Source organism: Varanus komodoensis, unplaced genomic scaffold, assembly GCF_004798865.1.
Source record: "Varanus komodoensis strain SLA01 unplaced genomic scaffold, ASM479886v1 scaffold49, whole genome shotgun sequence".
NCBI classification, from domain to species: Eukaryota; Metazoa; Chordata; class Lepidosauria; order Squamata; family Varanidae; genus Varanus; species Varanus komodoensis.
In genome coordinates this window covers 636,221-659,968 of record NW_025336072.1, presented here as the reverse complement: position 1 = coordinate 659,968, position 23,748 = coordinate 636,221, and the positions used below count along the sequence as shown (strand labels likewise).

Below are 23,748 nucleotides of genomic sequence, written 5' to 3'. Positions count from 1 at the left end.
AGCACCTTAAGTGTTCAGTGGCATTTACTTCGAAGTAGGTGCACACAGGGATCTTGCCATGAACCCTGCCCCCATGCATGTTGGATCAGCCAGTGTGATCTGGAGTTTAGACTGTTGGACTGGGGACATGGGAGATCAAGGTTCTAGTCCCCACCTGGCCATGAAGCTCACTGGGTGAGTTTGAATCAGTCACGGACTTTCAGTCTAACCTACACTGCAGGGTTCATAGAGTCACAGAATAGAAGAGTTGGAAGGGGTCATGAAGGCCATCGAGTTCAACCTCCTGCTGTCAAAGGACATTACACCATCCCACTCAGATGGCTGTCCAGGTTCTTTTTGAATGTCTCCAGTGTGGGAGTGCCCACTACCTCTCTGGGCAGCTAGTTCCACTGTTGTATTGCTCTGGCAGTAAGGAAGCTTTTCCTAACGTCCAGCCTGAATCTGGGTTGCCACAACTTGAATTGAGTATTCCGTGTCCTATATTCTGGCATTAGCAAGAAGAGATCTTGACCTTCCTCTTTGTGACAGCATTTGAGGTACTTAAGGATAACATGTCCCCCTTCAGTCTTCTCTTCTCAAGGCTGAACGTGCCCATTTCCCTCAGTCTCTCCTCATAGGGCAGTGTTTCCAAACAACAACAAAGGGGTTGTTGTTGTAGGGATAAAATGGAATTATGTAAGTCACCTTGAGTTCATCACAACATGAAAAAAGTCAGGATATAAATGCAATGTGATGGTAATGATGTTTATTTAGAAGTAAGTTTAACTGTTCAGTGGAGCTTACTCCCAGAAATGTTAACATTTATTTAAGACATTTCTTTGCCATCCTTTGCATAGCCTCAGGACAGCTCACAACATGGGAATGCAGCCTCAGTCAAACAGAATAAAATATCCCAATTCTGTAACATCTGTATTTAAAATAAGCCTTGAAGTATTTATGTTTTTTATTAGTAATAGACTGTTGAGTGGTACAGATGACAGAGACAAGAAATTTCTGGGTATAAGTTACATGGCAATTAATACTTATGTAGAAGAAAAAGGATTGTCAATTAAGCATTGTCCCACCTCCCCCCGCAAAATGAAAAATGCATCACTAACAAAAGAGGACACTGGTTGGTATACAGTCTAGTTATGCTAATTTATATGTATAGATGCAAACTCAGAAATTATAACTATCGCTTAAATGGAAATATAATACATGTAGGAAAGACTGTAAGCAGGTGACATGTACCTGCTTAATCTGTGCCTGGGTGCTACCTGTGGATGGACAACTTCAAAGCTCCTGGGTACCTTTCTTATGATTATTTATCCTTAAACTGGCCTTAGACCAGACAGCCCTTCAAACAGAGGAACACATGGTCATCCTAAGAGGGTGTTAAGCCTGCTACATTTTACAGAAATTGATAAATTATTATATCTGGTGGAATTAAATGAAGATTTATGATTCTTACCTATATGAGTTGGGCCACTATCTATGCTGCCACCATATCCAGATTTGTCACAAAAAGGAGGTGCCCATCCTGGATCACAATGGCAATTGCCTTTGTTGTTACATACCTTCCAAAAAAGGGGACAAGATCAAGGAAGAAGGAATTACTAAAGCCTTTGTAGGAGTTAGACAAGCTGGCAGAGTCACTAGTCTTCTTTTCCCATTTTTTTCTTGAGTTGGTATGCTCCAATTTCATTGAAGAAATATTTGAGAGAAATGGCACTAATCAAAGGTTTAATCTCAAGAAAGAATGCAGAAGGACTACTAATCAAAATGTAGGCAATAAACTGATGTATTCCTCTCAGAATTAAACCTTACAGAGCTCAATGGATGAATATTTCTGATAAAATTGGTTCTTGGCTGTAGCAAAATGTCTCCAGATCTGAAGAATATAAACATTACAGAGAACTATTAGAAGTAACAGTGTTACTGGCACCTAACTCTGTCTAAATTAAGCAAACATAGTGCATCAACAACGAAACAAAAAGAAATGCACCATCATGCTGGAAATCCAATAATTAGAAAGCAGACACTATTTGGAATGAAAAGTTTGCAATACTGGGCATCAATTTTACTTTTTTTGGCATTGACTGGCTCACAAGGGGACAGGGAAAAGATGTCACCATGCCCTGGTGCTCATGCAACCCAGCGAGTGATTATGGTTGCACATTGTTGGAAGCATTTACACATCATGTCCCCCAGAAACAGAGGATGAAAGAGGCCTTATATTACCATACAAAGTCTGTATGCTAATTTATATAGCAATAGATATAAATTTAGAAATAGCAATGATCATTTAAATAGAAATACTGTAGTGGGGAAGACTATGTGATCTGTGTGGTGTGCCTCCCTGTCTCCTGTTCAAGTGCTGCTGTTGGATAACTTCATGGACCCTGATCTCTTTTAATAAGGTTCATAATCTCTAAATGGGATTTGGTCTGCATAGCCTTTGAAATACAGGATGCCTTCTAATGGAGGACCATCCTTTGTAAGTTACTGGCCTGCTAATGGAGGACCATCCAACTCTGTAAGCTACTGTGTGCTATGGAATAAATTACATGGAGACCTGATTTAGTGATGAGGAGTCTGAGAACCTGTTGGGAAGTTGGCCTCACAAACAGGATGGCAGGATGCAGCTATCATACCACACATTGCTCAGTCTTTTCTAGCAATTGCTGCTTGGGGTCACAGAGATTACATGACAATCCTCCTGGTGGCTGAATTACCATAGGATATTTGGGCATCTTTCTGTTCTACCACTGGATTTACTATTTATCATAATCATCTTACTTACTGCACGGTCATTACATTTGCCTGTTACATCACAACTGTAACCGAGCTGAGTTGCATTCACGCAACTGAAATCGACACAGACCTAAAACAGTATGAAAAACATTTTAAAATAGAATTGGAAACAATACAGCATCTTTAAATATATAAAAGTACTGTGCAGAGACAGTGGGCAGGTTAACATTTAACTATGCTTAGTGCTATATGCATGATCCGCAGCAAGCCTTGAGCTCATACACCCCTCCCTACCCTCCTCTCTTGAACTCAGGAATGGGAGATAAAAACATCCCCTTCCCATTTTAAACTAACCAGAGTCCCCCATTTTATTCAAAATCATGGAACTCTGTTTAGGAGACACTAGACCATGAAACAGACCACAATCAAAGCATTCTGCTCAGATCACTAACTAGTTTAAGCTTACTAAAGTTTGGGCACAATATAGAACTCTGATTAGTTTGACACTGGAAATTAATGCTTTTGGTCTCTTCCTCAAGTGTGTGCCAAAGTGTGTGTGCATAGGGAAGCATGTGAGGTGCACCACATCTCATGCACCTAACATTAAACTACTGTTAGCATTATGTCTGAATTGGTCCAGCAACATCCCAGTGAAATGAATCAAACTGAACAACACAGTTAATGGACATGGGGCACTTCCTGACAAGTTTTTATTGTGAAAAAGCTCTGGAATTCTATAAGGGGTCCATATGACAATATGCTCCATTAATAACTCTCCCATGTTTTCCCATGGCTTTTTCCATCCCCTTCTTACCAGGAAAAAATCTGTTAGGAAGGGAAAAGCAGAATAGCTGTGCCAAGCTTTTTGGTTGTTAGTGCTAGGATTTGTCTGTCTGGAAGCACCCATAATTTCTATGTATTACATTAAGGATCAGCAGTGAAATTCAGGATGTGGCTGTGCATTGCCCTGCTCCATGGCACACACTGATTATAAGGCCCACATAAGATATAAATAGGGTGGACAGGTAGAAATTGAACATCTGCAACTGAAAAATAAACTGCTGGCAACCCTAACTACAAATGGCAGTGCTGGGATCACAAGCATACAGAGACTGCATGGAAGGAATCTGAATTCTGCCAACAGCTCTGACACCAATTACTGTTTGGTAAGAGGCAGGAGGCTCTCTTACCTTCCCTTCAGCACAAGTTGTGCCTCTGTGAACCAGAGCTGGATCAGGAAAATCTGATCCTACACTAAACTCAGCCGTCACACATGAAATGCCATTGTAATTCTGGATGTATAACTGGGAAGGAAGATTGTCTTGATTGACTGAGGTACAGTGGATTGTGCCGCACAGACTATTGCTGCAAAATATGAGTAGAGTACAAGAGAAACAAATTAGGAAGCACTAGGATAAATGTCAAGGTTCCTCCCATATTCTGATATTGTTGTTGTTCTTGTTACATGCATTTATATCCCATCTTTTTTACTTGTAAGGAACCCAGGGCAGCTTACATAGTCCTCCAGCACGCCATTTTAATCTCACAACAACCCTGTGAGGTAGGTTAAGCTGAATGGCCGTGACTGGTTCTGTTGTGCACGCACACATGGAAACACGGCCAGAAGTCTGATAATAAATTTGATGGGAACTGGAGTGCAGACAGTGAAGGGGAAGCCATTTTGAAATGTCAGCAACCAAGGCCAGGAAATGTCTGCCATTCAAGCACCATTGCCCCAGCTTGGTGGGGGTGGCGACCAACCATCCCAGGGAATGAAGAGATGGCCCAGCAAGGGGAACTGGGGTGCAAGCTGAAGAGAGCCCCGATCTGCCCACGGGATCAGGGTGTGCCCAGGGCATGTGCCAAGAGCTGAGTAGAGGCCCCTCCCCCTGAGGAGGCATCACCGCTTGTTAGGAGGCAGCCCAGGTGAGATTCTGTTGCTGGAGCTGCAGGAGGGGCAGAGACAGGCAAGGAATGCCAGGGTCCCCTTCCAAGCTGGTGGTGGAGAAAGTCTCTTAAAAGGGATGAAGATGAAGGGAAGGCTCAGAGAGGGATCGATACTTTGCTCTGGGGGAGATCAGGGATGCTTGACAATAAGGACATGTTGCAATAAGGCATTGAAAAAGAAACTCTGAAGCAGCGAGTTTACTCAGGAGAAGGACTGTGCATCATGACAGCTTCAAAGTCACCCAGTGAGTTTCATGGCTGGGTGGGGACTAAAACTGAGATCTTCCAGGCTCCCAGTTCAACACTGGCTCTCAGTATTTATAAAAACTCACATGTATTTGTCTAAATATACTGCCAGCCTGTCAGCCACATGTTTGAATGAACTGGTTGGTACATATTAGCATTTTCACAGTACATGAGACTTGAGCTATGTAAAAATCCATAATATGTGAAAGGAAGGGGCTTTTCTCAATTTAAGATAGCTCAAAGGATGGGAGAAGAAGCGATCCATCAGCTTCTTACTGCCTTGTTCAAATGGTTCAGCTTGCTTAGATAAAGCTTGTTCTTAAAATTACAGTTTGCCAGAACCAATTTCATAATAGTTAAAAACTGTTTCATCAACTCACCAATCAAACCAATAAAATAAATTAGTTACCGGTTTAGAAATTAGTTTAGCTTTTCATAGTGCATACTTGCACTACAGTTTTGCAGTCTAATCCTATGCAGGCTCAATCAGAAGTAAATGACATTGGTTGTATTTACATAATCATTAGTGTCTTCATAAGCCATGGTTTATGATGCCATAAATATGTGTCATAGAAGTTTTCCTGCCACTCACTCTTCATGTAACAGTTTCAGTACCAACTTCCTGGCTTACATTAAGCCAGAGTTCTCTGTTAAGTCTAAATCCAGGAATTCCAGCTTAATTCTGGTAAATAAACTAAGATGATATCCTGACTTATTATTCTGGCTTAATGGAAACCAAATCTTGGTGTCAAAATCACATGCAACAGAAGGGGAGGGTAGCTTCATAAACCCTGGTTCATGAAGCTGTTATCAACAAAATTGTTGACTATTGTCTAAATGCAGTTCAGTGGGAGTTAATCTTCAATAAGTATGCCTAAGATTGCAGCCTTAATTATCTGCAGAGTACAAATAGAATTTCCTGATTACTTACGCTTGGGTACATTTAACAAATTTTCCTCTCGACATTCCACAATTGCCAAAAGTGTCTCCTCTGCTATTGGCTCTTTCAAAACAGATGTTTGCTCCTTTTTTTGCTCCTACAAAAGCAAAAATAAAAATCATTTGAATAATATTTTTGCTCCATGCTTAAGCATTTTCTATTGCTCAGTACTGCGGTTTGCATGACATAATAGCAGGTTATTTAACCACAGAACTGCCATTTTGACTATACAGCCTCCAGTGGTCAAGTTCACACATGACAGCCCCGAATTGGGGTTTGCACATTCGGATCATACCTGGTATGTGCCTTGGCTCACCAAGGCTTAAATAATGCATGGTCAGCCCTAGTGAGTCATACAAACTTGAAGATACAAGCTGAAACTATGTAAAAATACCTTTTCCAAAGAGGGATTCACACTGAGAATCATAATTCTGACAAATTCCATTATAGCAGTAGTGCTTGTTATTGTTACATGGATAGCCATCCATGACATACACATCTTCTGGGCAGTCAGCATATGTCCCATTGCAATACTCGGGGAGATCACAGAGATCAATTTTTGATCTGCACTGTGTTCCTGCGACTTTGTACTAGAAAACAGAATTGTATTTATTTTATTTGCTTTATAGTGCTCAAAGTGCTATAGCATTAGTACATGACATGACATAGAAGAAAGCAGAAGACGGCACTCCTGGGATGACTGCTTGTGAAATTCTTGGTGCCTGATTTCAACAAAGGGCTCAGTCACTAGGGTTGCTAGCTTTACAAAAAACCAAGGAGGAGGAGGAGGAGGAACCCTGCAGAGCGTTCTGCTGTTCCCACCATATAATAATACAAGGAACCATCTTGAAAATGCATTGCTCTACTCCACTGGTAACCGTGAGTCTCCTTCTCAGGGCCAGTAGTTCTCCCCTCTCTGCTATGAGACAAAGAGAAAAGAAAGACTTGTCGCATCTACTTTCCACTCTGTATATCCCATGTGAAGAAGGAAGTTTGAAAACTCTCTAGGAAATGTCTGCTTGAAAGACAAAAAAGAAAATCAAGCAAGAGAAGGCTAAGGGTTGGGCACAGTGGCATAAGAGGAACAAGGAAGATATGATATTACATAACAAACAGCAAAGTTCCTGAAGCTCTTTGTGAATACAAAGAAGGCACCATCTGAACTTGGGCTGTTCTAGGGCAAAATGGCTGAATGTTAAAAGAGACGGTTGCAGTACAATCAACTCTGGCTGCCCATAACTCTCTAAATGGACATTCCATGGAAGGTGAAAGGAGACAGCGATTTAAATGTTTTGCCCCAACTCACAAGGGGAGGCTGAGGTACCATCAGAATTCCAACAGTGGCAGTGCCTCACTCTTCTCCTAGCCGCCTGGATTGGCCCCCCACGCATTGGCTTAAAAATCAGTCCTCTGACTGCAGAGCTGCAACTGGTGCAGAAATAATCATACCCAGTGCTTTTTTTGTAAGAAAAAAGGTGCAGGAACTCATGAAATTATTTACCTTTCGCACGTAGTCAATTACTGTACACACACCCACATACGTCAGTTGTGTAACGAAACATAACGGTCGCCGCCCGCAGTAAGCACTCAGCACGTGACCCCATGACCAATCACAAGCTGAGCAGAGCCACAAACTGAGAAGCGCCATCACAACCAGCACGGACAAAGTACGCATGCATCGGATTAGACACACAAGCAGCCCTCATGCATCGTTTTAATGATTTTGCTGCCAACCTGCTACGCTCGTCAGGGCGATTCAAATCCATGTGGACCAAACATCAAATTTTCAAGTTACTTTTAAAACTTGGAAAATCTGTCAAAAAAAGGTGCTGGAACTCTGTTCCAGTGCGTTCTGTGATAAAAAAAGCACTGACCATACCAGCTAAAAGAGCAGCAGCAGGACACTCTGAAGGCGAGTCCCAGCTCCAGCCCTGAAATGCTTTCCTGAGGTTGGTGTTGGGACTCTGCCTTTGCCTTTGGTTGTCTAGACAGCATTTGTGGCCATAGGATTGTGCTTTTGATGATTCGGACGAAGAACCACAATGGGGCAGGGAAACGCTAGGAGAGAAAAAGGCACCACTGAATGTGGGAGGAAACCATTCTGCATTCAGGTGTTTGACTTGTCTGAGTGGCTTACCATGTACGCAAGTCTGAGAATCCCTTGTAGCCATTCTGGCTGGGGTGGGCACGATAAGGCATAAAAATGTAAGTGCAGATGCATGGGAATTACTAGAAAGCACTGCTCATGAATGATAGGCCCTAGGAAACCAAAGTGGGTATTTAAGCAAAACAAATTTGTATCTTTAATCCTATGCACACTTATACCTGGATGCAAAGCTTATTGAACACAATCGGAGTTATTTCTAAATGGACTTTCATAGGCTTGTGCTACACATGTCCAGAAAAGGTAATGAGCTCACCTGACACTTTTCACAGCACAGTCCTTCAGCACACTTTGCTCCAGGTTTTAGTTTGCAGGTGATGGCATTGCAACAAGGGCTGGAACACTTCTGTTAAGAAAACGAATGCATTAGGACTGGAAATGGGTGCTTCCAGACTAGGCTATTATTGTGCAATCACACTGCCTCATAAATGGAATTTTATAGGGGGTCCAGGTATTGACGTGTTCTATTTGTGGTCCTCCTAAGTTTTCCCTCTCCTCCTTCAGTCTTCTTTTCTAACCACCAAAACAAACAAACAAATAAATTGAGGAACAGATGGAATAGTGGCACAAGGTTTTTTGATTAGCAACACTAGGAGCCATCTGGAAGCTTCATCAGGCAAATGCGACATGTAAATAATCCAACTGTCTCTCTATAGTGTCCTATTTTTTTATTCAATCTAGGATTTTAAATTATGTTTTCCAACAAGGTAAGGGGAAATAACATATTTTATAATGCTAGGAGAAAATCTTGATAGATAATGGATTTCCGCCCATTCCTTCCTGATATAATTACTGGTGATTTTAATTTGTAATAGTTGCATATCCATCTCATCCTCATGACTAATAACGTAGAGGAGGGGGAAAAGAAAATTGTGCATGTGACCCAGAGCAGTGGCTACATCCACATCTGTGAGAGTGAAAAGGTGGCCAAAGAATTGTTTCCAGACCCAGTTTTTCCAACCAGATTGGAGCTACAATGGACTAAAAACTATGTTGCTGATGCAGGTGCAAAGAGTGAGGAAGAAATTAAACTTACTGAATGCTAAAGTGAACTATTCTGTAAATCACCTACTTCTGGAGGGCCACAATCACATTCTTCATTCTTATCCACAATGTTGTTGCCACAGACAGGCTCTGTGAAAATATCACTGGGTTTGGGAGCATTTCTAAGACAAGTTCCTTTGCCTCTCAAGATGAGAAGCTCAAAATCATTGGAACTGCAGCTGCTGAAGTTCTTGGACCCGCTAGAAAGCAAAAGATACATTTCACATATCTATTTCTCAATCTACAAAGTGCCATGTTCCTTAATTGTGCCTATAAAACACTCTCTTGTAATGTACAGCTACTTTCTATTTTAAAGAAAGAGAGATCCAAGCACATTGGGCATTTTGCAGAAAGAGAGAGTGAAAAACAGAGTGAGAAAGATTATTGCATGGTATGGTTGGCTGTCACGAAGGAGCTCAGCTTCACAAACCATGATTCCAGAATCTCCATTTTATTTTGGAAGTAGGGGTATCCCTCATGTCATCACCGGAAGCCCTTCAGAAAGAGCCCCCTCCTCGGGAAATACAGAAGGTGGCTACAAGAAGGGCTTTCTCAGCAGTGCCACCCTGGCCTCTGGGAATCAGCTCCCCAGAGAGGTTCACACGGTGCCCTCTTTATAGTCTTTTCAGCGCCAGGTGAAGACTGGTATTGTAACTGTTAGAACAATTTAAATGGATTTAATATTTTATACTTGCTTGTAAATTTCAGTTGTGCCTTTCATGTTGATCTATGATTCTATGGAGTTGTATAATGGCGTGCTTTTACTTGTTGGATTTTATTCTATTTTTACATTTGTTTGTGTATTGTTATTTCACTATTTTAAAACTGTAACATGCCCCAACAGCCTTATAAATCTATCCAATAAATCTATCTAATAAATCTAATAAATCAATAAACAAACCTAGTTAAATTGTTGGGAGCAATGCTTTCTGGTATACAAAGCATGGGAATCTTTGAACCTTAAAACTGCCAAGTCAAAAACCAAATTATGCAAAGTGCATAATGAATTGGATCTTCCAGAGCCTTGAAAACAGGAAAACACTCCAATTCTTGAAGCACTGCCACTACCAGTAATTCATTAGCAGTCATTAACAGCCTTTATGTTATATCAAATGGCTGTACAGAAAACCCATGGTGAATGGCAAGCTCAACCTAGAAGGTTTGCTCTTTTTTCCCTCAAGAAAACTCCTGCCCAGAGGCCATGGGGTTTTTTTAACTGTACAATAGGAAGTGAAGGTGTTTGTCATCTGAGCCCTTCCTAATTCAGCTCCATCTGTCTAGTTCATTCTGCAAACAAGAAGCAGGTCACAACAGTCACGAACCAGTCTAAGAAGTCTGAGGGCTGAGACACTTTTTGTCTGTTTTGATCACGGTAGTACAAGGCTCAATATGGGCTTAAGGGGACCTAAGGTGGTATACCTGTCTATGGACTCCTGTCACTGCCTGTCATCTTCTTTCTTGTTATTCCAAATTTGTCTCAGCTCTCCATTTTGCCTCCACATTGATCAACAACATGCCATTTACAGTCATTCATTTATTTTACTTATAGCATGCCTCATTACCAAAAAAAATGGGACTCAGTTTTCTCTGTTGTATCTAGGCAACCAGCACTTCCTGCCGGATCTCTTCTGCTTTCCCCATTTCTTTATATGGCATTGGCAGCTTCACCACAACTGCCACCGCCACCACCTAAATCTCTCTCTGTATTTCCTGTCCTCTCTCAACATCTCCTATCTCTTGCTGGGAAGAGCAATAAAATGGCACGTAGATGTAACCTGAGAGGCAATAGGATCTTATGGATTCTCAGATCTGAGGGTGGAGATCTCTAGCCTCAGAGCTATGAACCTGTGTTCTGATCCTCCTCCCCACCCCCTCAGCCAGTGTGTAAAGAACCACATCAGCTGCCTCTCTGAGATCGGGAAATCGAGCTTGGCAAAGAGGTAAGGGGGCATTCCAGAGGGCCAGGAAGGAAGGAGACTGAAGCCTCCAGGATATGAGGTATCCTCACAGTGTTCCAGCCTACCTTTCCTCCCCTCCAAAACACCCAGCTATATAAAATGCAGAGCACAGAGTGTGGGAATGAAGGGATTGCCTCTACCACTCCTCCTGCTCTGCACTGGATACTTGTAAGCCTCCAAATTTGAGGGTTTGCAAGCATTGTGAGCACAGTTGATAGGATTGCACCCTGCTGCAGGCACAAATTCAGCTGTAAAGCAGCTGCAGGCACAAATTCAGCTGAGTGCATCCATCTGTTCCATATGGAAGTTGTGCAGTAGTTAATCTCTGAATCTTGTAACCATTTAAACTTCCCAGAGAATAGGTGCGAAGTATGATCTTCTTGTGGTAGACCTTAACTCTAGATGAACAAGTGTTCCCCTGCAGATGCTGGGACACATGTGCTCAAACACAACCAGTAACAAGGAATTCCTTGAAATATTCTGGCAGTGTTGAAAGTAACTGAAAGTGAAAACTGCAGTGAGAATGTGACTGTCTAAGCTACAATTTTCAAAGTGAATTGGAACCTATTGATCACAGTAGTTTTGAGTGGCAAATGTTTTATTAAATCCAAGGTAGCCTGTTTCAGCACCAGGAAATGAGTCACACTGCTAGGGTCTGCTACACTAGTGACGTAGCACTATACCAGTTTAGGGCCATAAAACCTGATCCTAAGCACTTTGTCAGACAAATCACCAAGAGAGGAGTAGCATACTAGACCACAATCTATGTATGAAACATTTACAAATTTTTAAAAAAGAAAATAACGTAAGAGCACTTACTTAGCTACACTGTGCATAATGTAGTGACCTGGGCAATTTTTATCATCATGGTTCATTCCCAAATTATGTCCCAGCTCATGTGCAACAATTGTAGCTTGACTTATCACAGTTCTGTGATCAAACTGGTAAAGAGATCAACATTGTTAGCAGGAAGCAAAAGGATAAAAATTTTGGGGCAACCACTTCTCCTGGCTTATTTGAACAGGAAAATGGCATACATTTATATCTGCTTTACCTTTACTTCCCAAGGTCTGTTATCTTCTCCACTGCCAAAATTTAAATTACAAGTGACTACAGAACTTTCTGGTACCTGGAATCTTATCAAGAAAACTCCCTAGGCAGAACCCAACCCCCCACCCTCAAACTTGGGAGAATGTAGTTTATGATATGGGGACAGGTGAGCTCTACACCATCACCCTCCAGATTGCAGCATGTTTTCCTTCAATCCTTAAAGAGTACAGGCAGAATAAAATCCTTTCTCTTTCCTCAGTTGCCTTTATAGACCAAGGAAACACAACTGACCGATCCTTCTTCTCATATCCAGCAGCTGTGGGGGGCGGGGGGGGGGGGGGCAGAGGTGGGAAATAATCTGTTTGGCTAAGCCACTAAATTAACCCTGCTTATATAACTTTGTTAAGACCTATTTGCAATCGTGACACTGTATATAAACAATAAAGAGAAAAATTACAATTCAAAGAGAGCAATACAAAGTGAATGTTAAATAGTCTTATTACTGATCTCATCACCTCAGTCCAGGTTTTACAGCCTTCCATGACGTCATAACTTCACCTACACCTGCTTTCTTCAGCCCAAAGCCCTCCAGATGACTCTTCAATGTGGAATTGCACATAATGTACAAAATTAGGATTCTTGCCCTGCCCCTGTGAAATGCTCAGTTACCTTACCAATAGTCCATGGAAACCAATAGTCTGCTTACCATGTACCTATTCAACTCATGAACCTGCTCATCTTACTTTTGTGATTGTGATAAATTTTCATCATGGCAAACAGATCCCACTGCCTCCTAACATACTTGAAGCTGTTGTCACCACCAAGAACTGGGCCAACGTGCGCCATGTAAATGTTTGCTAAGACGCCTTAAGACAAAATTATATTTGTAGTGCTGGAACATGTGACCAGAAAGTGAATAAAGGATACATATGTAATAAGCAAACTCCAGGCCAAATTCCCAAGATACTAGTATAGATATGAATACTTAGATGTAACTGTAGTGGACTGGGACATTCTGGGAGGTGTGAGAATTTTTTCTGCCTAAACATTCTTAGGGATGCACATTAAGCAGATGTAGTGTACTTACAGTGCTTATCGAGCCTCCTAGATCTGGACTACAGACTGCCCCAACAAAAGCCATTCCAGCTGTTGAACCATATGATTCTCTTCCTCTGCAGTGCAGGAGTAGAATGTGAAAAATGAGTTTAGTATTCAGGACTTTGTTCACAGCTGTTAACTCAAAATAACTGTAAATGCAATCCATGGCATCTAATGTAGAATCTAGAGACAGAGTAGAACCTAAAGGAATTCAGCTTTCACATCCAACAAGAATTGGATCCATAGGGTTGCAGAAATAAGCCTGGAAATGTTCTTTTAGAAAACTTTTTACTGGCGGTGATACAAATTATGAGAAGCCAAGACTCACTGAGGAAGACAAATTCTAGGGGAAGCCTAATGTGAGAGGAACTGATTCCATAAAGAAAGCTGCAGCTTTGAGTTTACAAGAACTGATCAGGGCTGTCAAGGACAGGCCATTTTGGAGAGCATTCATTTACAGGCTCACCATAAATGAAAGACAACCTAATGGCATGTAACAACAACAAGAAAATATCTAGGAAATAAAGAATATGGGCTTAGCTTCTAAAAGCAAACACCTGCCAGTCCCTATACTCCCAAAAAACAAACCCACAACCCCTTTTAAAACCATCTCCACCTTCAAAGTATTTGGACATAAAGTTCCAAATTCAGAAGTCAAATGCTCCACTCCAACACACACGTGATTGTACAAACTGGCATTGAGACAAAATTTTCCAGAGTTCCTCTCAGCAGCAGAATCCAAGGTACAGAGCGGTGGTGGTGATGGTTAGATCTTAGGATTCCAGTATCTCTGCCTGTGATCAGTGATTGGTTTATATAGAGCAAGCCTTACAGATGTTTTGCCCTACAATTCCATCATCCCTCACCACTAGCTATGCTAGCTAAATCTAATGGGAGTTGTAAGCCATAATATCTGGAGAGCTATATTGCTTAACCCTGCTAGATGTATTGGACTTCAACGCCCAGAGGTTCCTGCCCATATGGCGTATGGTCTAAAACATCTGGAGATCTATTTTCTTTCCACTCCTGCTGAGGAGAAACAATACTTACATAATGAGGTGGCTAACATCATTTCTTCTTTTCCCCATAAGATGTTGTCGTCTCCACTCCACAAATCTGTGGAGCACATCTCCAGCTGAACCGTTCTCCACATCAATGGGATTTTCATTTTTCCATATTTCCAGCCCAATTAGAACTATCTGTATGTTTAAGAGACTGAACATCTGCAAATATACAATTATTACCGTTGAAAAGGTAAAGGTTTCCCCTTGACGTTAAGTCCAGTCGTGCCTGACTCTAGGAGGCAGTGCTCATCTCCGTTTCCTAGCTGAGGGAGCCAGTGTTTGTCCACAGACGGTCTCCGTGGTCATGTGTCCAGCATGACTAAACACCGAAGTGCACGGAACGCTGTTTTACCTTCCCACCAAAGTGGCGCCTTTTTATCTACTTGCATTTGCATGTTTTCGAACTGCAATGTTGGCAGGAGCTGGGCCAGAGCAACGGGAACTCACCCCGTTGTGCAGATTCGAACCGGTGACCTTTCGATCAACCAGCCCAGTAGCACAGTAGTTTAAACCACTGTGCCACCTGCATCTCTTATTATCATTATGTAGATTTTAATAAACTGATTATCAATGAATTGCTGTTCCCAAAAACATTTGCTGTTTGTTCTGTATTAGAGGAGGAGAAAAGGAAAGATGGCAGGATCACCTGAGTTTCACTTGCTACCTTTGATATGCATGCATTACACTGAAGACCATGTATTTGCATATAGCTTCATGCATACAAATGTAATTCGGAAGCACTTGTGTCATACAATTCCTGATCAAACACATCCTGCTATACATTCCAATCTTTAAGAATTTCACTCAAAATACCACTTTTGGTATAAGTTGCATATGTGTTGGACAGATCTTTTAATTGACAGGAGGAACAAACTATGCAACCCAGTTGTAGCAAACATACATCACCATCCAAGCTGCCTTATTTATGTATCTGTAGCCTTCCTTCTGCCAAGGAAAATGGCACCCATAGTGGCTTTAAAGTACTAGGACTACCACATTTGCCCTACTAACTCAGGAGTGGGCAACTTGTGGCCCTCCAGATGTTTGAGCTTACAACTTCCATCAGGCCTAACCCAAACCCGAACCCTAACCAATGGTGAAGGGTTGCATGTTGTTTTGTAAGGCGCAATTTCAATAATAAAGTCTGGATATAGCCAATATGAACATAAGAAATAGTTCATTTTGCTGAGCCAAACTTCAAAGTTTAGCCTCCATGCCTTGATTTGAAAATGGATGCCATCCTGCTACAAAGTAATGAAGGAAATATTAGTGCTTTGTTTTTACACTGTCTACAAATTACTGTAATAAAACATTAACAAATATACAATGCATTTGTATATGACAACTTACCCCATCCACATAATTAGCCAGCTCAACTGCTTCCTTTTGCACTGCTTCAACATCAGAGTTTTTCAACAGATACTGAAACAATTCAAAACACAAGATGTTCTAGCACAGGAAATTCAAATACAATACCAAAATGTATTAGGATGAAAGAAATTACCCTGTGTTTGTCAACAACCATATACAGTTCAACATATCTTTTGTCTGGCAGCACAGCTCGTCTTTTCTAGAAAATGAAAAACAGGTTAATTATTTATATTTCATTCTTTTCAAACTGTTTCAAATATATAAACTCACTGGAAAAGGTCAAACATTGTTTTAAGAGATATAGGCATTCAAGGGAGTGACCAGTTTACCAGCTCAACTTGTATTACAGGATATACAACTCATGCATGTTGAATTGTTTGGAACTCCAGTTAAGTTGAGAAGACAACTGTTCTCAAATGATTGTGTGGGTTTGCACCACATACGATGGTGCCTTGCAAATAACCCATGGTGGGCACAATGTGCACAGTAATTAGTACTGCAATTACCGCAGGCCACTGCCTGTTCAAATAAAATCCGAGGCCATCAAACAGAATGAAGTAAATGCAACCATTTGGGAGGCAGGCAGTGTAAGTCCTGTTGGTACTTGTGCCCCACATGGGCCTTCCCATTCTGCCACCTGCGTTTTGTTTTAGCAATGAAATTTACACATTTCTTTGGACTAGAAAATTTCACGGCTAGGGAGTAAATAAAAGGGAAATTTATGTTATATTTCCCATTTTTAAAAAAGTGCAAATATGACTCTATCCCATTCAGCTGTCTCCTCAGGAGTTTTTGGAAGAACTGTCCTTTTCTTTCTTTCTTTTTTAAGATGGCCAACCAATGATGGTCGTTCCAAAGTGCTGCCTGGGCATCAGTGCAGTCAAGATCGTTAGGAGTGGCAAGGGGGGGTTGCTATTCTTGCCAAGGAATTCACAAGCCAGTCTCCACTGTCCATAAGTTATCTTTTATTTGATCATTAAGCATTTTGCTTGGCATTTTTTTAATGGAAGAAAGTAAGAGAGACATATAGAGATAATGAAATGGAATCCTAGCTGGAAATAAATTATAAATCTAGAGGGACAATTTCTAAAAGACAAAATAAATAGATTAGCAAAGGTACATAATTGTTGAAATATAAGAAATGCTTTTACCCTGAGAAGTGTATCTTTATTGAAGGGACTATTTGATATATTTGAGTATTTGAGAAAAGACTCTGTGTTTTGCTCATGGTGCAGGTCATTGTCAGGCACACCACATACAAAGGGTTGTTGGTGAGAATCGTCTAACTCATAGAAGTAGTGTTCAAATTTATCTGATCCATTGACTGGTTCCATGCGAAACTGTTTGCCACCAATAAAGAGGATTCCCCTAAAATCATAAGAGCAAGAAATGTTATCTGATCAAGCCACACCCACATAAACAAAGATAACCCTGATTAATTATTGCTAAACAATCCATGGCAATAGCATTTAGAAAAAGCACAAGTTTAACTCTTGGTTTCTTGGCAGGCAGAAGAGGAGTGATACTTTTCAAATAAATGGTGGCCACTGAGCATGAATTCATGTCAGATTCATGTCTGGTAGAAATACCTACATGCTCCAAATGAATATTTCAAAGCACAAAGTGAACCTCTTGGATACAAATGAATTTACTAAGCAAATGAAATTGGCTAAACAGATTTTTTTTGAAAATGCTAATAAACCAGGGAGATGGCTAGCATATAAAGTAAAAAAAGAAAGAGAGAAGAGATTGATTTCGAAACTGAAAGATGGAGAAGGATGACTACAGGTACAAAATACACAAATTAAGAAAACAGCTGAAGATTGTTTTGCAAGGTTATACCGGAAGGAGGAGTTTTCGATCGAGAAGGTAAAAGAATACATTCGAAAGGGAGATTTACCAAAATTACCAGAAAAGTATCAAAAAATATTGAATCAAGAAGTAACAACTATGGAAATAACAGAGGCAATCATGAGACAAAAGAACGATAAAACCCCTGGTCCGGATGGGCTACCAGCTGAATTTTACAGATCTTTTGAGGGAATTTTTGCTACCTTTCTCAAAGACATATGTAATGAAGCATTGTTAACTGCTAAAATACCAGATACCTGGACAGAGGCAAATATCACATTAATACCGAAAGAAAATATGGACTTAACACAGATTCAAAATTACAGACCCATATCATTATTAAATGTGGACTATAAAATGTTTGCCTCTATATTGGCAGAAAGGTTGAAGAAGTTTTTAATAGCCTTTATTCATCCAGACGAAAATGGCTTTCTGCCTAAAAGACAAATGAAGAACAATCTGAGGACTATTTTGGAAATCCTAGAATACTACAAGACACACACAGAAAAATCAATAGCTCTAATGCCCAGAAAGCCTTTGCTAATGTTAATTGGCAATTCATGATGCGACAGATGGACCAAATGGAGTTTGGGGGAAAATTTACGAATGCGATATCAAGCATCTGTCAAAGACAATCGGCCAGGATTTTAATTAATGGAGAACGTACAAAGGCTATAGAGATACAAAAGGGTACAAGGCAGGGATGCCCGCTGTCACCCCTGCTGTTCATCCTGACTTTAGAGGTCTTGAATAGAAATATTAGGGATGACGAGGACATTAAAGGTACTAAAATTAGGGATGAAAAAGTATAAATTGCAAGCATTCGCAGATGATTTGGTCTTTATAATAGAGGAACCTTTTGTAACAATCCCTAAACTTTTACAACGGATTGAAGAATATGATGAGGTTACGGGGATGAAAATAAATAAGGAAAAAATGAAACTTTTAGTTAAAAATCTTACGCAAGATCAGAAAAAAAGACTCCAAGAACAAGTGGACTTGCAGATTGTCAAAAAGGTTAAATACTTGGGAATCTATCCTACAGCTAAATGCACAACTTTGAAAGCAGACAATTACAATAAATTATTGAAAGATATTAAAGGTGATCTGGAAAGATGGGCAAATTTGCAACTGTCTTTGATGGGAAGAATTGCACTGGTTAATATGAATATACTACCAAAACTTTTGTTTTTGTTCCAAATGATTCCCGTGAAAATTGATAAAAAAAATTTTGAAGATTTAAATTTTCAAATTTCGAGATTTATTTGGAGAAAAAAGAAAGCAAGGATTAAACTGAAAATGCTTCAGGAAACCAAAAAGAATGGGGGTTTTGGTTTACCGGATTGGATGTTGTACTATCAAGCGTCTATTTTTCCTTGGCTAAAAGAATGGATAACCTTGCGAAATCAGAGAATTTTGTACCTTGAAGGACATGATTTGCAAGTGGGTTGGCAGGCTTATATGCGGTATGAGAAGGTCAAGTCTCATGGGACTTTTTAAAGTCACTTTATTAGAAGATCATTAATGTCAGTGTGGGAAAAGTTAAAGTCAAAATTGTATAATAAGTTACCAAGATGGCTTTCACCTATGGAAGCTTTCGTGTATCCAAATGTATTGAACTTTGAAGGGATCATAAGATATGATGATATTTTGGATAAGGATGGAGGCCTGAACCTAGATCAAGAAATACAAGAACAGGGACTCAATATCTTGTGGTGGTATAAGGTGCAGATGCAATCGAGATATGCTAAAGATTCTAAAATATGGGGGTTTTATAAAGACCTAACAGCCTTTGATCAAGTGATGTTAAAAACAGATGAGAAAATGATTAAAAGAATTTATGAGTTCCTACTTGACAGGAAAATGGAAGGGGAACAGGTTAAGGAAGCTATGATAACATGGGCACAAAATTTTGGATATAATATTGAATTAGAAAAGTGGCAAAAGTTATGGGAGAGAAATATTAAGGTAACTTTAGCAACTTCATATAAAGAAAATTTATATAAAATGTTTTATAGATGGTATTTGTCACCAAATTGGTTAGCTAAAATGTTGCCAAATATGTCAAACAGATGTTGGAAATGTAAATATGATGTGGGTACTTTTTACCATATGTGGTGGTAAATATGACTTGTGAATATGTGAAAAAGTATTGGATTAACATACATAAATGGCTTGAGGAAATGCTACAAAAACCCTCAGCTTTTAAACCTGAATTTTTTTTTTGTTAGGTATTGTACCGGAAAATATTAGCAAACAAGAAATGTATTTGATACTACATTTAATCACAGCAGCGAGGATTGCGCTAGCTCAATACTGGAAAAGTGAGGAACTACCCACTGAGGAACTGATTTTAAAAAAGACTCTGGACTGTGCAGAAATGGACAGATTGACTCTAGTATTGAAGGAGAAAGAAGATACTGACTGATCAAACTTGGGACCTTTTTTACGAGTGGCTGGAGAAACAGGACTTGGCTTAGATTTAAAGATTTCTTTAAATTTTTATAAATCGATTTGAATATGATTATAGAATGTTTAAAAGATATGTTATAGGGGGCTGACCCAGTACGTCTGATGTATTTGATGATTGATTATTTTTTTAGTTTTTAGTTTAAAATCTTAATAAAAAATGTGCAAAAAAAAAAAAGAAATACCTACATGCACATATATTTTAAATACTTGTCACCGCACCCTAACCTCAAAGTCTACACCGCGATTGGCCAACCTTGGCTCCTACAGCCCTCAGAGTATAGCCTTATAGCACAATATCATACATGTAAGCAAAGCATCCCTCTTCGCTGGCAAATAAAAATCTGTTCCCCCAACCACCACCACAAAAAATGAAGACAGAATGAAAAGACAGAATCATTCATACCTAAGTCCATCACATGTACTGAGAGCAAGCACAGAATCTGCAGCTCCTTCGACAATGCCATGGTAATAGCAGTGAGTCTGAAACCAAATAATTAAGAATAGTTTTCTTCTGCAAATGGCAGATTCAGACTGTATTTCAATAGAAGCAACTATGTCATGCCTCTCAAATGGATATGTTATTCTTAAACACTAATTCATAATAACATTGTACATCTAATAAAATAAACACACTTATCATGCAAATCTATGGACTCAGGTGTCAACTTATTTCCATATCAGCATTTGAAGCACTGAAATTCATCTACATCATGCAATGAAATAATAAAATATCTTTCTCCAGTGGGTTATGTCTGGCTCAGAACTTGTACTAAAAGATTCATCTATACTGAAAACTATTGAAGAGTATCAAAAGAACATTCAAGGGGATGAACTTTCCTCTGGGAGAAATAGCCAATCAGACCTAAGAGTTTTAAATGCATTTGCCAAATTGGAATTGCCCAATGGAAAATAACCTTTAAACTGACCCTTGGGTATTTTATACTAGTTAGCTGAAGAGGAAATAATTTATTTTTTTCAGCACAGACATGTACCGTAACTATCATAGCTTAACTGGGTAGAGATCATTCTGGCAGAGGAGGAAGTATATTTTTAGTGCTAAGACTGTGAAACAACACCCTGCACCCTGTGACTTCCTGGAATGTGTTGACATCAGCATTCATTCTCTCAGCCTTCCTTGACCTGGTTGTCCTCAAGATGTTCTATGAGTTCTCCAATTATCCAATCTGGATGTGTAAGATGGGAGCTGTCATCCATCCCATCCAAAAAGCATCAGGTGGAAGAAGGTTCCTCTAAAGCAACCAGGGCCCAGTTTGCAATGCATAGCATCTACTTTATATGATGACACAAAGGATCCTTCCATCAGAAAGAGGTCCTTCACAAACACCATACCTTGGCATCAAAGGGAGTGATCTCCAATTTACCATCTTGGCTGTAGGTATATCTTATGAAATGTTCACCAAAAAGATTTCTGAAAATATTTTAAAAAATCATTGGTCATGAAGTAAAAAGTTACTTCAACCAGTGGAGTATACTGTAGCAATTCATGATACCAGATTTCCATTAGATACTTTATAGCAGGGGTGTCCAACTCGCAGCCCAAGGGCAACATGCAGCCCAGGATGGCTATGAATGCAGCCCAACGCAAAATCATAAACTTACTTAAAACATTATGGGATTTTTTTGGCAATTTTTTGGTAAGCGCAGTTCATGAGCATGAACTTTGTAGATGACAACATTGTGTCACACTGTCACATAAAACAAATGTATGTATGCTCTCACTATTTGTACACATTCATGGCTTTAGTTTTATGATGGTGTGTAGCTGCCAGTGTGTTATCTTCCAAGTGCAAACAGTCGAACTGACACCATAAGACATTACATGTGTTCATGGTGACTTGGCGAGTGAAACACAGCTATTCGCAATAATATTTCAACCTACAGTTGGAAACAATTTTAAACATTTCGACATGTTGGCTAAACACAGTCCTGTGAACAGTGAAAAATATGCAGCCTTACTTTTCTATTTGATTTGATTGAAAACAGATTTCAAGATTTCTTGGAAAATAATCACTATTTTGATATATTTGCAACTCCATTTTCAGTTGACATAATTATTTTACCTGCCAATTTTCAAGTGGAAAATTTGCAAAGCTGCCATCTGACATTCAACTTAAAGAAAAATTTGATCATGGACTTTTATAAGTCTTATCTTCCCAGAGACAAATATCCCTCACTTCACAATTACGCCTTATTCATGTCTTCACTTTTTGGCAACACCTACATTTGTGAGCAACTAAGAGTAAAATTAGAACCAAAATATCTGATGAGCACCTTGAGAACTCACTGAGAATTTCAACTACTTCCATCACACCAGATATTGATGCATTAGTTTCTCAAATGCAATGTCAAATATTCCACTAGTTTTATGGTGCTCTCTTTTCTGCTCGACGATTAAAAGACTCTCTGAAGGAGCACTGCATAATTAGGATTATTATGTGAGGACCTTTTTGCTTATCTGTGGATATCACAAAAATTATGCACAAACCTTTATTTTTGGTCATCAGCTTTCGTTAGTGTTTGTGTATTTAACGTGAAGTCCAAGACAATTTTTACTCTTCCAGTGTGGCCCAGAGAAGTCAAAAGGTTGGACACCCCTGCTTTACACAGTAGTGGACTCATAGCCTATTATGCCAGGGGTGGGCCACACAGCCCCACCACCTGTTTTGCAGCCCCCAGTATGCCAGAGTGATACCATCATGCCACCATCACATCGCCAAATTTCAGCATGGCAGCATCACAAAAAGATGCATTCCCTTTCAAACAAGTAATGCAGTCAGCATACACCTTATTTAAATGGCAAATCACACTCTTCTGGGTCCTCCTGCAGCATAACACACTTTGTTTTACAAGCAGAAATGTGGTCTTTAAAAAAGGCCAGTGAAATTCAGTGGCAATGCTCAGGATAGTGGTAGCCATTCTGCTGGCACTGTGTGTCACTCCATCTCCTTTTCTCCTCCCCATTTTAGCAAATGCCATTCCTTAAACCTTTTCCATTATTCTTCTCCATTATTTACTTGTTCCAAGTAGATTTTATTACAGCAAAACAAAATTAGATTCACTGAAGTAAAAACTGAAAAGATATTTGAATAGTATATAACATACTTATTTTTCTTTAACTTCAGAACATGAGTCCCATTTCCAGTTTGAATCAAATAAGACAGTTGATTATCTAAATGTTCCTGAAACATAAAGCATATACATCATATGACATACGGTTTGCTATTTAATTAAAAATGTGTTGTCTCTTATCAAAAACATGCTGTTACAGCTCAGCTCAGACTTCTAAACAGCTAATTTTCAGCTTTCAATCCAACTAGCTATGTGGTACACTTCCAGAATACTTGCTAAATAGATTTGCAGTTTTACAAATTATAACACATCTACTCCATTTAAAAAGGGGAGGGGATTTTACATTCCAAACTTGTTGATCTGTATAGCTGTGACTAGTGCACATGCAGTATGGCTTTTCTGACACCACTGCACGGAGATCTTACACCAGGCAAAACCATTCAGTTTAGCTGCTTGTCAGCTAATACTCTATTGTAAGATATGTAGCTGGCTCTGTAAGACCCTCAAAATAGTACAAAGAGCATCCACCAATCAGTTTTTACTCATTAAGGTTACTTATCATGACCAGAGCACCACATCTGGCAAAAGGAACCATTGCTCTATTAAACTATGGCATTGTTCTATATAATGTCCTAGGTTGGCTGGCAACACGCAACAAAATGCTGTGATGCCAGTGCAGCCATACATGAAATGCAATTTCATCTGCGATTACATTTTGCC

At 39.7% G+C, this 23,748-nt stretch overlaps 1 protein-coding gene across 1 annotated transcript in view; it reads right to left on the bottom strand.

The window, feature by feature from the left end:
- LOC123031127 (disintegrin and metalloproteinase domain-containing protein 9-like) overlaps positions 1-23,748 on the bottom strand; it is a 35,611-nt gene that overhangs the window by 4,464 nt on the left and 7,399 nt on the right. The window contains exons 3-18 of the mRNA XM_044445629.1: positions 23,062-23,138; positions 21,289-21,367; positions 20,342-20,418; positions 16,767-16,983; positions 15,749-15,814; positions 15,595-15,666; positions 14,231-14,403; positions 13,170-13,254; positions 11,852-11,973; positions 9,103-9,274; positions 8,287-8,376; positions 6,261-6,456; positions 5,858-5,963; positions 3,924-4,098; positions 2,783-2,863; positions 1,451-1,556 (exon numbers count right to left, since the gene is read on the bottom strand). Of these exons, the coding sequence (XP_044301564.1) occupies positions 1,451-1,556; positions 2,783-2,863; positions 3,924-4,098; positions 5,858-5,963; positions 6,261-6,456; positions 8,287-8,376; positions 9,103-9,274; positions 11,852-11,973; positions 13,170-13,254; positions 14,231-14,403; positions 15,595-15,666; positions 15,749-15,814; positions 16,767-16,983; positions 20,342-20,418; positions 21,289-21,367; positions 23,062-23,138 (1,894 nt within the window). The remainder of the gene's footprint in view (positions 1-1,450; positions 1,557-2,782; positions 2,864-3,923; positions 4,099-5,857; positions 5,964-6,260; positions 6,457-8,286; positions 8,377-9,102; positions 9,275-11,851; positions 11,974-13,169; positions 13,255-14,230; positions 14,404-15,594; positions 15,667-15,748; positions 15,815-16,766; positions 16,984-20,341; positions 20,419-21,288; positions 21,368-23,061; positions 23,139-23,748) is intronic.